The sequence below is a fragment of the Bufo bufo genome, chromosome 3 (genome assembly GCF_905171765.1).
Source record: "Bufo bufo chromosome 3, aBufBuf1.1, whole genome shotgun sequence".
Classification (NCBI taxonomy): domain Eukaryota; kingdom Metazoa; phylum Chordata; class Amphibia; order Anura; family Bufonidae; genus Bufo; species Bufo bufo.
The window spans coordinates 178,306,842-178,320,312 of NC_053391.1; the positions used below are offsets into that span (position 1 = coordinate 178,306,842).

Here is a 13,471-nt window from a genome sequence, read left to right on the forward strand (position 1 = left end):
TTTGCCTTTTTACTCATCTTTCAATTATCTGAGGACATTAAGGATTATTGCATTGATTAAACTTGACATCGTGCTGTAACCTTTCATATCGATACAAATTGCTATAATTTTGCAGTAATTCAGGTCCTACCTAGTGCTTATAGCCTTGCATTAATTATGACTATATTAGCATTGTGTGAACTTAAGACAATGTCAACTGAATATTAAATGATTTCAGGTACCAGGCATTGGCAAGTGGTATCATCTTAGGCTTACATTCATGCAGCTCCGTTCCTGCTTTAATGATCTTTTTTACATTTTTGGTTTTTTTGCATTGTTTTGGGGCAGAGTTGCAAATTTTGAATGTGTATGTTAAATGTAGTGTGTGGCTGGTAATCCTGAAGACCATCTCCATTCTCTTCTCCTGCAGGAAGTGGTTCTTTATTGCCTGGAAAGCAAATCTTGTGATGTTAACCACCGAGACAACGCAGGCTATTGTGCGCTCCATGAGGCTTGTGCGAGAGGCTGGCTGACTATTGTTCGGCATCTTCTGGAGCACGGGGCAGATGTCAATTGCAGCGCGCAGGATGGCACAAGGTGGGTAACTGTTGGCAAGATTGCAGAGGAATTTTTCTGACATTCGTCTAGCCATCAGTGTATCGGTTGCTGTAATGAGGAGACCCGAAAAGCACAGTAAAGCCTCATGCACACGTCCGTGAGATACCGGCCTGGATTCCTGCCGAGTGCAGGAGCGCACGGCGTCATTGGTTGCTATGATGCCGTGCGCCCGCTGCTGTACAGTAATACACTCGTATTGTTTATACGAGTGTATTACTGTAAAACGGCGGCGTCACAAAGCGCACGGCGTCATAGCAACCAATGACGCCGTGCGCTCCTGCACTCAGCAGGAATCCAGGCTGGTATCTCGCAGTCCGTGTTCCACGGACGTGTGCATGAGGCTTAAATCTAAGCAGGCGACACACTGCCACAGGCTGTACCTGATACTACATCTCAGCCATCGCACTTGAGTGACGCTGAGCTGCAGTACACGACACAGCCCATGGACAGGAGTGGCACTCTCCTCCCCCAGCGCCTCTTATCTTGTCGAATGAGAAACCAACCAGAAGTTCATGGGTTGTTTTTGTCTTTTCTCAGGCCCATCCATGACGCAGTGGAGAACGATCACTTAGAAATTGTGCGTTTATTACTGTCCTATGGAGCTGATCCCACTTTAGCAACCTACTCTGGGAGGACAATTGCCAAAATGACACATAGCGAAATGATGGAAACCTTCCTGACTGGTGAGCGTCATTGTACTACATCACACTTTTTCAGCCTCCAAGGTGGTCGTTTTCATTGGAATATCCAAATCTGATTCCAGTACATTGGCAGCATTCAGAAACTACGTGGAAGGTTTTGGACGGCAGCCAGTCTAGCTGCTGTGAAACTCCAACTCCCAGCCTGCACGTTTGCTTGCCTGTTCTCAGAATTCCCCTAGAAAAGATTGGAGCATGCTGGGAGTTGTAGTTTCACAACAGCTGGAGTGCCAAAGGTTTCTGATCCCTGTTTTAGACTTATACAGATGCATTCCTGTGGTTGTCCAGACTAGCGCCATGAAAGATCACAAATGATATCCTGTATACGGCAGATTGTCGGGGTCTACGGTTTTAATTCTATTAACTGTTAATGGTTGGGGATCCTCCTTTTCAGTGCAAGTATATGCAGATTTCTTATCAAGGCCATTTTACCATCATAAGACAGCAGGGTACAGTTACTGGCAGCCTCGCTGCGCAGATGTGATAGCTGTTTCCTTCCCCCTCCTTCCACTGTACCAGAGACAGCTAAATTAGGCAGCGAGAGTATGATCTTAGCTGTCGCGTAATGAGAAATCCCAGCGACTGGATTGAAACCTGGTTTAACCCGCAGATTTAATCGCTCCCGTGCTGCCACATGATGTCTGCTCTGCCCCCGCTGTCAGAATTGCGACTGTTTAGACTGAATTGCTTGAGATGCTGGTTTCTACCACTTTTATTTGACACAGAAAATGCTTCATAAAGTCAGAGCAATTTTAAACCAGATTAATTTTCTGATTTTTAGCACTATAGAGATGTAGGGAAAATATTGTCTGTTTTTTTTCCCCCACTAGTGTTGTTACAGTGTTTGCACGACCGTTTCCTATAACTGATGCGGTTTTACATTCATGGTTTTGGTGGGTTTTTTTCTACCTGAAAAAATTATTAATTCAGTGATCACGAAAAACATGTACCAGAATAATGCCTCATTCACACGTCAGTGATTGAGCCAAAACCAGGATTGGAGCCTCCACAGACATGAGGTATAAAGGAAAGATCTGCTCCTGTTCTGTGTTTTAGACCCCCACCTGGTTTTGGCTCAAAATCACTGATGGAAATCACTGACCGAAACACTGATGTGTGAATGAGTCCTTACACTAATGGCACCAATGCTTCTAGGTGAGAATACCTCTGTAATACAGTGTGCACTACTTAACTGACTGATTCCCCACGACTGCCATTCTGAGACTGCCCTAGCCCCTACTGCCCTCCACTTCCTGTTTCCGGCTCGACACAGAGGAAATGGCCAGGATTGCCCGCCCAGCCAATCGCTGGTCGCAGCCATGACCCACCTCAGCCAGTGATTGGCTGAGCAGGTAGCCCAAGCTATTTCCTATGTGTCAATCTAGGACCAGGAAGTTGAGACCAGTGGGACCCAAAAACTGACAGGCAGGAGGCAGTCATTTTGTCTGTTAACTCTTTCTGTCCTTGTTTTGGTGGAGCATCTAAAGAGGAAGTTGCCTAGCTAATGGGGACCGGACTTGTGTAAATACTAATTGCGACTAAGGTTTTATAATATGTATTGTCACATAACATGACGTGTCGCCTAGTATTATATGTAGGTAACGTCTCCCTTCCTCCTTCTTCTAGAGTACCTAACAGATTTACAAGGTCGGAATGGAGATGACCCGGGGCTCTCTTGGGATTTCTATGGCAGTTCTGTCTGTGGTGAGAATCCTTATTATGTCTTGCTAATTGGGAAAAAAAATTGTGGAGTTGTCATGTAGTGATGGTGATAGCATGAGATGGGTGGCTTGAAAGGTGGTTGCACTTGTGTAATACGCAATGATTTTCCAAAGTGGGGATCAAGGGAATCTGAACACATAGGCCTGTGTACCTGTAGTGATTATCACTCGTATCCAGAGAATGGATGACACATAATTATCTGAATACCCTATGAGTGAGTGGTCTGTGGATGTAAACGGAAGCCTTGAGAAACAGAACAAAATCGGTTTGGAAAATTGCTTATTAGCGATCGCTTCATGAAAATTGCCACTTAGAAATGTATATTTTTAGACATGGCACTTGAGCTTGTCAAGCCGGAAGTCCATTAGCTATTATAGAGACCTGTAGTGCATGTGTAATAAAGGAATTGATAGTAATGTAGAATAGTTTTCAGTTTTAACCCATAAGGAGAAGAGTATTAATGAAATATTTGATTGTTTTAATGTTTGTCTTTCTCCAGATTCAAAGGATGAAAGTGGATTTGACATTTTGGCAAATCCGCCAGGTCCTGATGATGATGACGATGAAGAAGATGGCTGCGTGGATGCCTTTGAGTTTGAATTCTCAGATAGTCCTCTCCTACCTTGCTACAATGTCCAGGTGTCTCTCTCTCAGGGGTAAGTTTTCACGATAACTGATCTTTATTTCTACTTTTTGGCCCCTGTATATTTCATTCTTGAAACAGTTCTCACTTGTCAGACAGTAATAGGGAGCAGGGGTGACTTGGGCTGGGTTCACGGCACGTTTTTGTCTTACGTTTAACATATACAAAAAACATACAGTATATATTAAACTGATGACTCTGACAGATATTATACAGTGGTATCTGTCGCCATAGAATTCCATAAAGTATACTTTTTTTTTTTTTTTTTTTTTAAACGTAGGGCAGAAACGTGATGTGAACCCAGCCTTATTATATCCCTCTCATTGACATCTCTTCATGACATGAGGCCTATGTCAGGTGCCAGACCCACTACATAATACATTAAGTGGAGTGTAATAGTGTGAACCAAGTATACCACATTTGGTGCATACCATCTTTGTGACCTATTTGTGCCTATTTCCCCCTGTACTGTAGATAGGGGTACACAGGTGGACTCAGGTGATTGACATCCATGACTCTGCCTACCTCTGCCATTTGCTACGTGGTTCAGTCATCTAGTAATATATATGTGGATGGACGTCCAGAGTCATAGCAGCTGTTGGCCACTAGTGATATAACTTATTCAGACCCTGGAATTGTATAAAAACTGACTATCCAAATGAAAAGTTCATATCTTTTGCTTATTCTGCTGTGAAGGGCCATTAGAATACTTTAAGGAGTCCATACAAGAGCAAAATTGTCCATTAATTTCAGCAGGGCCAGTAAACTATTACAGAAGGGACGGCCCTTTCCTAATTCTAATGTGCCAGATCTTTTATCTCCACCAGTGGGCATGCATGTGTATGGGGGAGTCAGGAGGAATAGCTGTCGCCCGAGCCATCATTTGGCCAACAGTTATTGAAGGTGCATAGTCACCTTATCTCCACATGGGATGTAATTTGTGGTTGATAGATAGAGATGTTGTGAATTTTCACCCTTTGCATTGAAAAGGGTGAAGTCTGCACCACAGGTCAATGTATGCTGCAGTTGTTTTTCGGCAGCAGTGTGCCTGAATTTTGGGAAGATCTTTGACATGTCATAGTGCTTGGGCCCCCCGCCATGCAAATCTGACCCCCCCGTCAATCACTGGAACGAGGAAGGAGAAAAGGCCACATAGTACACTATTTACTGTAGGAGACAGAAGTGAGACCGACTCAATAGAAAGTCTATGGGCCCATATCATCTCCTGCAGTGAGGAGAGAGAGCACACTATGTGAACTCTTTTCTCGCCTTGTTCCAGTGACCAGACCCCCACCGATTAAAACTCCTAGTCTCGGTGCTTGGACCTCCACCCATCAAAACTTTTGACATGGCACGATGAGCTATCAAACATTTTCACAAAGTATAGTGCCACTTTCAATTCTCATCCATTTTGCTGCAACCACAAATCCACTGCGGCACAAGCGGAGAGTATTCATATATCCAACTTAATGATTACAATTTGTAATGTATAGATAAGGGTAGTACAACAATACTAAATTGTTTTTTTTTTGTTTGTTTTTTCAATTTCAGACCCAGGAACTGGTTGCTTCTGTCAGATGTCACCAAGCAGCTGAATACGTCCTCCCATTCTTTCAGCAGCGAGTATCCTCACCTTGAAATAGTCAGTATTACAGAATCCGAATTCTACAAGCAAGTATCTCTAAGCCAGCTCTTTTCTTCACCTGAAGATCTTGAACGCTTCAGTTCAGACAGTAAAGAAATACTCGAACTTGTGGAATTTACAAGTGAACTGCAGACATTACTTGGATCCTCCATTGAGTGGTTGGATCCTAAAGGAGACTCGTCTTATGCCAGTTGTTAAAAAGCCAAGTCCTTACTCGATTCTGTAAATTAATTTCTATTTTGTGAATATGTGATATAGAGAGAACACTATTGTATAAATACCATTGTAAAAAAAATATATAATGTCTATAAATATACATATAAATATATATATATATATAAAAAATATATCTCCATATATGGGATCAGTTGTTTTTTCTTTTTTTTTCCCCCCTTCCCTCCAGAAAACCTAAATAGATTTATATGGTCCTGAAAAATTCAGTGCACATCTGCTTTGGGAGATATAATATTTTTCTTTAATTATAACACTTTATTATATATTTTTCTTAATTAAGACTTTGACGTTATGGCAAAGCACTGAAGGCACGAGAAATACTTTATAATTTGTATTTTAAAAAAGTCATGCGGAGAAAACCAAGTGGCACTTCATGACATTTTTATGTTTACAAAAAAAAAATCTACCTGTTTTTGGTAGATAATGTTGGATATGATCCAACTTTTGTAATATAAAAGAAATTATGCACATAGATATATAAATATCCATGGAGAGTTGATTGAAATTTTGTAATGTAATTTAAAATCTCTGAAATTTTACTTTTCACACTTAAATTGAGTGTGTGCATATGCGTGTGTGTGTATATATATACATGTGCATTTATGTGTGCGCACACGCCTGTATACATATATAAATATATACATAAATTCAGACGTTTAATGCTCTAATTTAAAGATAAAGACTTTGAGCTATTTTTTTTGCTTGTAAAATAGTAAAGCTGTAAAATAGTGTCGCAGTTCCAGATAAATTGTATATAAACTCAAATTTCCTGAGATGTGTGTGCAATGTTTTCAGATCTGTGTTTAAACTTTGTAAGTAAACGACCTGCCTTTGTATTTATATTTTACAAGATTTTTTCTTAAAAAGGCAATAAAACCGTTCAGTAAATGGATATTGTGAACTTGTGCTGCTTGCGTTCTGTTTACGAAATTGCAGCTGCCTCACTACTTCAGGAGGGATTGGTCCTATTTCTCTCTATACTTCAGCTACATATTCGCGTACCTATCGTCAGGGATGGACTGGGAACTTAAAGTGGTCCTGGAACCAAAAAATTGTCCCCATGATAAAGGAGGGTCAAAATTGACAGAAGGTGGGGCAACACAAGTAGATAGGGCCAGCATAAGTAGATGGGGCCGCAATAACGCTGTACAACACAAAATACCGCCCCAGCATAACCAAATACCACAGAGAGGTAGAAAATACTGTCGCCATTGCCACAGTACTCAACTGTATCTCCATCTTGAGGATAGCAATACAGTTGAATTCAAAAGGGCACCTGCGGCCGTTGGTTAGGTGCGTAAGTACTTGATGCGCCTACATTAAGTAATACTGTGAGCCAGATCATTATGTATCTGGCTGATGGCCATGAGGAGGGATCGGGCTCCCCTTCAGGAAATTTCTCTCTAGGGTCTGTGGCCTGTCCGCACCTTCCTATCTTTGATCTTTTTTATCTAAATAGGTCCAAAATTCTGTGTTGATTGAATCTTTAGGTTACAGCCACACGTGGCAGGTCAGCTGTGGATTTTCCACAGCAGAAGATCTTCTGGCTGAAATCCTGAGTAACAAAAACACTGGTTTTTGCAGTGCCATTGCTGCAGGACTCAGTGGCCCTTCCACTGCTTTTAGATCTTGCAGTACATAAGCGTACACACTCTCGATTGAAAACCCACAGCACAAGTCAATTTATACTGCAGGTTTTGAGCAGCATGTGGATTATATTTCAGAAATGTCACTGCTTTTGTAAATGCTGCGGATCTTCAAATCTGTAGCTTACTTCACACAGTCATAAAGTTTTTTGCTCTGTGCACTTGCGTTAGTTCTTTCATGTCGGATTTCTGTGGGCTTATGACACTCAAAATAGGGTAGTAATCGGGAAGATAACAATGGATGGTTTATGGGCTCTTTATAATGGATCATAACAGATTTGCCAAGGATCCTGGAAAATCTAAAGCCATGATACTAGAAGTGTGTATAGAGCCTTAAAAAGGATCCTTTTGGCCTCTGACTGGTACGTGCAAGTATACTGCGGGGGGGAACTATAGTATGGACTCCTGTAGTAGACTACATTATTCCATGCAATGGTATCCAGTAAAAATGCATACAGTAGAAGTATACTTGATGCTAAAGGTAGATAATATATGTTTGAGGGGGAAAAAAACTCTTTTTTTGGTCTCTGTCTATCTAATGTATCTCTAAGGAAACCTTTAATATGTAAGTCAGGAGCTTTCCTGGTGTACAAGCTCAAAGGGCATCACAAACAGGTGAACATAGCCTAAATTATAAAATTCTGGATGCCTGGAGCCACCACTAGAGGGAGCTGATTACAGATAGATTAAGGGGGCCTTCACACATGGCAGAAAGTTTTGTGACTGAACATCAGTTCCATTCATTTGAACTAGGCTTGCAGAAATCCATGTGCTTGCTGCCCCATTTAAATGAATAGAACTGAATTTTCTGCCACGTGTGAAGGCACCCTTAGTATACAGTTCAAAAGCAGCTGTATAAATCCATCTTGTATATGCAGCTATTGTACTGAATACGATCATACAGAAGGGAAAGATTGGATCCTTGTGGTAGTACCTCTAATACAGCAGTTTCTGTGGCTGGAAATAGTTTATCAAAGGTATTAATGTAATATCTCACTGTCCATATACAGCTTTAGGCATCATCAAATATCCATAGTCGCTTGTCATTTCCAGCAATCATGCAGTACTGAAACAGCTATATGATGTACCTGTATGATAGTTAATGCAGAAATGGTGGCAGATCCATCGCAAGCTGCAGGTGTTGCTACATCTGGGAGATTAAGTTGTGTAGATCTGGTCCTCAAGCCATAATTTTGTGGCATACTGATTAAAGGATCACTATTAACTTAAAAAAAATTAATGTGATCTGTCATAGAGACATATCAAATATTTAGATCATGAGGGTCGACCCCCTCTATCACCAGACTGAGGGGAGAGAAGCATGCGCATATCTCGCTACTGAGGATGGATTTGAGATGGGCTACAAGACTTCTATGGAGCTTGTCTCGCGCAGCAAGGAGACCTCGCTATATGTGCACTCCTCTCTCCTCATTCTAGCGATCAGTGGGGGTCTCAGTGCTCAGACCCCCACCGATCTAAATTTTATGACATATCAAAAGTTTTTAAAAAGTTTGTGACTCTAACAATTTTATATTTTAGCAAGATTATCGCTAAATTGGATTACAAACTGTTGGATCCCGTTCACATAAACCACTTTTGGGATTCATATCATGGATACCAAGCACTGTTTAGAAATACAGTGGATTCCTTAAACAATGCTTATTTTAATAGCATTTTTATAATGGGACTCGTTGTTTTATTGGTTTTAGTAGAGAACAATAAGACTTGAAGGGAATCTGTCACCTGGTTTGAGCATATTAAGGTGTTACTACTGCCATGTACAATAAAATACCTTATTTCTTGCTGTAGTCTTAATTTTTTGTTTCATGGTTTCATTAGCGATAAAATCCACTTTTTATGTTATGCAAATGAGTGTCCAAGCTCCTGACGGCAATAGCTTTAAGTTTATCACTGAGCTCGGCGCATGCCCAGTGACACATTTGAAGCTGTTGCCCTCAGGAGCTTCTACATGGCGCAGGCAGTGCACGGTACTGCGCCTGCATGAGATTTCATATAGTGGAGGGGGGCGGCGGCAAAGAGTTCGGGTGTGGGCAGATACTTATGCTGGAAGAGGCGTGCTTGGGCTCTAAAGGAAGGCGGGCTGGGCACTGTACTGGGGAGTTCCTGGGCTACAGATTAGGATAATAACGCCCCTCTGGGCACCTTGGACACTCATTTGCATTTCATAAAAAGTGGATTTTATCACTAATGAAACAAAAAAAATTAAGACTACAGCAAGAAATAAGGTATTTTATTGTACATGGCAGTAGTAACACCTTAATATGCTCAAACCAGGTGACAGATTCCCTTTAATAAAAAAATGCATGACTTATTATATTAATGCTTGTTGCATTTTTGCTTCTAACATGAAATTTAGAAAGAAAGAACTTTTGCTTAAAAGCTGCAAACATAGTTGCACTGTTTTTATTATTTGTCTCCTAAATGCCAAATTAAGCAACTGTCTAAATAGTTTTCATGAAACATTTCCTGCAATTTTGCTGTTGCAAAGTGTGTGTGTGTGTAAGTCCTTCACATAGCTAGCTGTCCTGCTTAATCTGATATAGATTGGACAGAACAATTCTGTCCCAGTTCACTTCACTTGGTAAGAGATGGGACCAGGGAGTGAGAGAATGTTGTACAGTGCAGAGTGTAAAAAGAAGGAAAACCTCCAGGTTTTCATAGAGGGCAGATCAGACAGGCGGTAGAAAGGGAAGCATGTAACAGGTGAATCACTCAAGTTATGAATCATACCACACAGAGAGGAGAGAACTGAAATGGGGGAATCGCACACTACTCAGCCTCAGTGCCACTCCGCACAAAGAAGAAAGGGAGAAAAGATCCAACATAGGCTGTAGAAGTGGAAATGCATACAGGAATGAAAGTAGGTTGATGCTTGAAAGCTTGTGATGGAAGCAGCATCCTGGACACACAGAGCCCACATCCAGCATGTATTACTGGGAAAGACATGCCCACCTGAGTAAAGTATAGAAATTGGAGCAGCTTGGGAGTCAGAAAATTAATGATGGATTAAAGAATGCGCCAGAAATTTAGTGCAACATATTTTAGCTTAGGTTATCCACTAACATACTGTATCTAAAAATAATTTCTCCAACTTAAATTTGGGAACATATGTTTCCCCTCATCTCCAAGACAGCACCCCTGAAATTATAGGTGTCATCGTGGAGACTCCCAGGAAACCCAATTACCGTTAAGTGCAATTAGTTTTCCCTGGTCATCTCCACAACAGCACCCCTGAAACTACGGGTGTCATCGCGGAGACTCCCGGGAAACCCAATTACCAGTAAGTGCAATTACACTTATCTCACTTAGTTTTAAAAAAATAAATAAAGCTGGGCTCTGGTTCTTATAGAGAAGAATGTGTTTTTCTGTTAGAGCTCATTGACACAAACCTCACATAGCTCTGCATTGTACAAAGCTGTAGTTGGGTTCTCCTAAAGGTGCATGAGCTCTCTGATCTACCTCCTTATGCCTCTGATTTTATCCAGAAGCTTATGAAATGTTTTTTTTTTTTCTATCATGTTCCATTCAAATCTGGCAAAAAGAAAATCGAGGTATGTTCCATCAGACTCCTAATTCTCCCCAGAAGAACACGTTTTGTACAGTCTGACAGAATATTTGCTGCTATGTTCTGAGGAACATGCTCTGCCGTGTATATGAGTTCCTAAACTAGCTATACATATTAGATGTATGGCATCTGAACTGGTGATTTTGGTAAACCTTCCCTGGTCCTCCTCCTCTAACAGATGTTAGGGAAAAGAAGGATTGAGTTGTTGAATTTCAACATCGCCGATACTTTTGTTCTCAAGACATAAACCTGCATTTGAACAGATGGGTCAGCATTTGGCTGACAGTTATCTAATGTGTATGGTTAGTCATAGTTATGATAAAAGATGTCCTGATTTTTTCCCTATGCATCTGTCTTATGCACCTGCCCTCCTAGTGTACGGATTTTTTGGGTGTACACTGGCTTCCACTTTACCACATTTCTTTTAATTCAGACAAAGCAGCAGACTAAATTGAGGGAAAAACAAAAGCACCTTGACCTTGACACGTAAATAAGATTACACGAAGCCTGGCACAAGAGGTAACTACCACTTCACTGGTCACGGATTTTGTTTTTCTCTGTTCCATGTTCATTGACAAGAGGTAAGCACAGGCTCAGCTCTAGGGGCAAGCTGGGGAGCATATCATGCATGGGAGGTCTGAGGCTGGCACAGAATGTAAAAAACTGGCTACTTTCAGGTAGTCTGGCGCTAATAAAGGACGCAAAAAGAAAAAATGGACACAACATGCTCCATGACGTACCTTGTGGTTCTATCACTTTTCAGTTTTTAAATGTTGGAGCGTATGCATATAAATGCATGCCAATTACAACAGCTAACAAATAAAGTGAGAAGATTTGCTAAATGATAAATATACTGTATATGTGCTGCATATTATATGATATAAAACAACGTAGCTGCAACCAGGTAAACTCTCATAAGTGACATTAACACGTTTTTCAAAGACACATGCACATGAAACATTTCCCTTTAATCCTCTTCCTGTCATAGAAAAGAAATCTGAAAGAGCCCAGACACGCCGTTAATCCCTTCTGAAGACGCACTCGTACAACAGCTTTCTGCCTTTTCCTGCCGAGAAAGGTCTATATCACATTGATTCTGCATTGTACACTGCAACCGATAAAGGGATGACATAAAGGTACATCATGAGAGCGAGATGAAATTATCATATAGACAATGAGAGAACTAAGGCTGCCACACTACAGCTGTTTGACATCAATTTTATTTTTCGGCATTCAACACATAATTGGTTTTTAATTTAGCTGTGGAGAGAATAAAGTTATGAGGAGCGTAATGTGAGTGCCTTATTCTATAGAAAAGTCTGCAACCGGATAAAATGTCAATATCCGTCATCCTTGAATTGATCCTTGAAGATTGTGTACATTCAGTAACAAATGATAATTTAGCTGTTTACTCCTTATAATAAACACTAGAAGGGACCACAAGGGTAGTTTGATGCAAGATTTGAAGACCTCTTTGCTGAAATCAATGGGGCAGATTTACTACGACTGGCGTTTCATATGTCAAACTTCCATTGGAGCAAGAGCCTCCAGATTTAATAAAAGATGCATTTTTCAAGAGAACCAGTCACCATGAAATGCAGTGCAATTTGCAGGCAGCTATAGACCAGGAGGAGCTGAGCAGATTGATACATAGTAGTATAAGAAAAGATTCTGCAAAAGTAATGTTTACATTTAAGCCTCTGCTCTTTCTGATGTTAAGAAAGACTCCTTTACACAACTATCAGTGATTGACAGCTATTTATTTATGCACAGACACAGCAAGCAATTATCAGGATTGAACTGTTTATTCCTGACAATTGCCTGCTCATTACATATGGTGAGAGCTGCATTTACATGCAACAATCATGGCCACTTTATGGGGATGAGCGATCACGAGAGAATTCTTTGTTTCAAGGTAGCACATCGCTGTTTAGACAGCACAAACTGCTGCCTAAAAACAATGATTTTGGTTTCCGCACCAGCAATACTGTCACCCGATGAACAAGCATTTGCTCTTTCATCTGGGGTGATCAGCATCAATGGGGCAAATTTGCTAAGAAAATAAATACAGGCCAATTATCAGGAAGAAGCACTCCTATGAATGTTCCATCCCTATAATTGCCCTGATCATATGCCCAGATAAAACAACCTTTACATAGGAAATGTTATCCATCACTAATTACTCCTTCCCCGTGTACAGCTTAGTTCAGAAAGAGCAGAGGTTTAGATTTAAATGTATAAATTACAAGTTTTACTGAATCTTTTCCCACAAAATTACATATCAATCTGATCAGCTCTTCCTGCTCTATAGCATGTTGCATTCAGATTGCACTGCATTTTATGCCCCCACACACACACACACACTCAGACTCTGTACCATGATTAGCAAGAGAGGAGAATACCACTTCCATGCACATGCAGTGGTCTGGTGGACTCAGGTTGTCCAAGTATTAATACTTTTGCCCTATTTTAAATGCTGCTAGTTGGCTGCAACGAACGCAGACCCTCAGCAAACAATTTGGGGGCGACTTTCATGTAAAAGGCTACCAGGAATGTTTCACTACCCTAGACCACTAGAAAGTGGACAGTGATTAGCTGCAGGAGGCATGTGATGTATACCTGTATGTCACTCCTACACTCTGTAAACAAACAGCAGACAAAGGCACGGAGGTGAAGAAAACCACAAGAATATGCAATCTT

The 13,471-nt window shown here is 40.9% G+C and overlaps 1 protein-coding gene across 6 annotated transcripts in view; it reads left to right on the forward strand.

The window, feature by feature from the left end:
- Positions 1-6,431, forward strand: part of BCOR (BCL6 corepressor) — a 151,818-nt gene extending 145,387 nt beyond the window's left edge. For 5 of the 6 annotated variants that reach the window (XM_040423775.1, XM_040423779.1, XM_040423778.1 and 2 more), the window contains 5 exons: positions 410-576; positions 1,135-1,280; positions 2,922-2,999; positions 3,517-3,673; positions 5,212-5,503. In XM_040423775.1, the coding sequence (XP_040279709.1) occupies positions 410-576; positions 1,135-1,280; positions 2,922-2,999; positions 3,517-3,673; positions 5,212-5,503 (840 nt within the window). Of the gene's footprint in view, positions 1-409; positions 577-1,134; positions 1,281-2,921; positions 3,000-3,516; positions 3,674-5,211 lie in introns of all 6 variants that reach the window. The other variant, XM_040423773.1, reaches the window with a different exon arrangement.
- Positions 6,432-13,471: the final 7,040 nt, after the last annotated feature.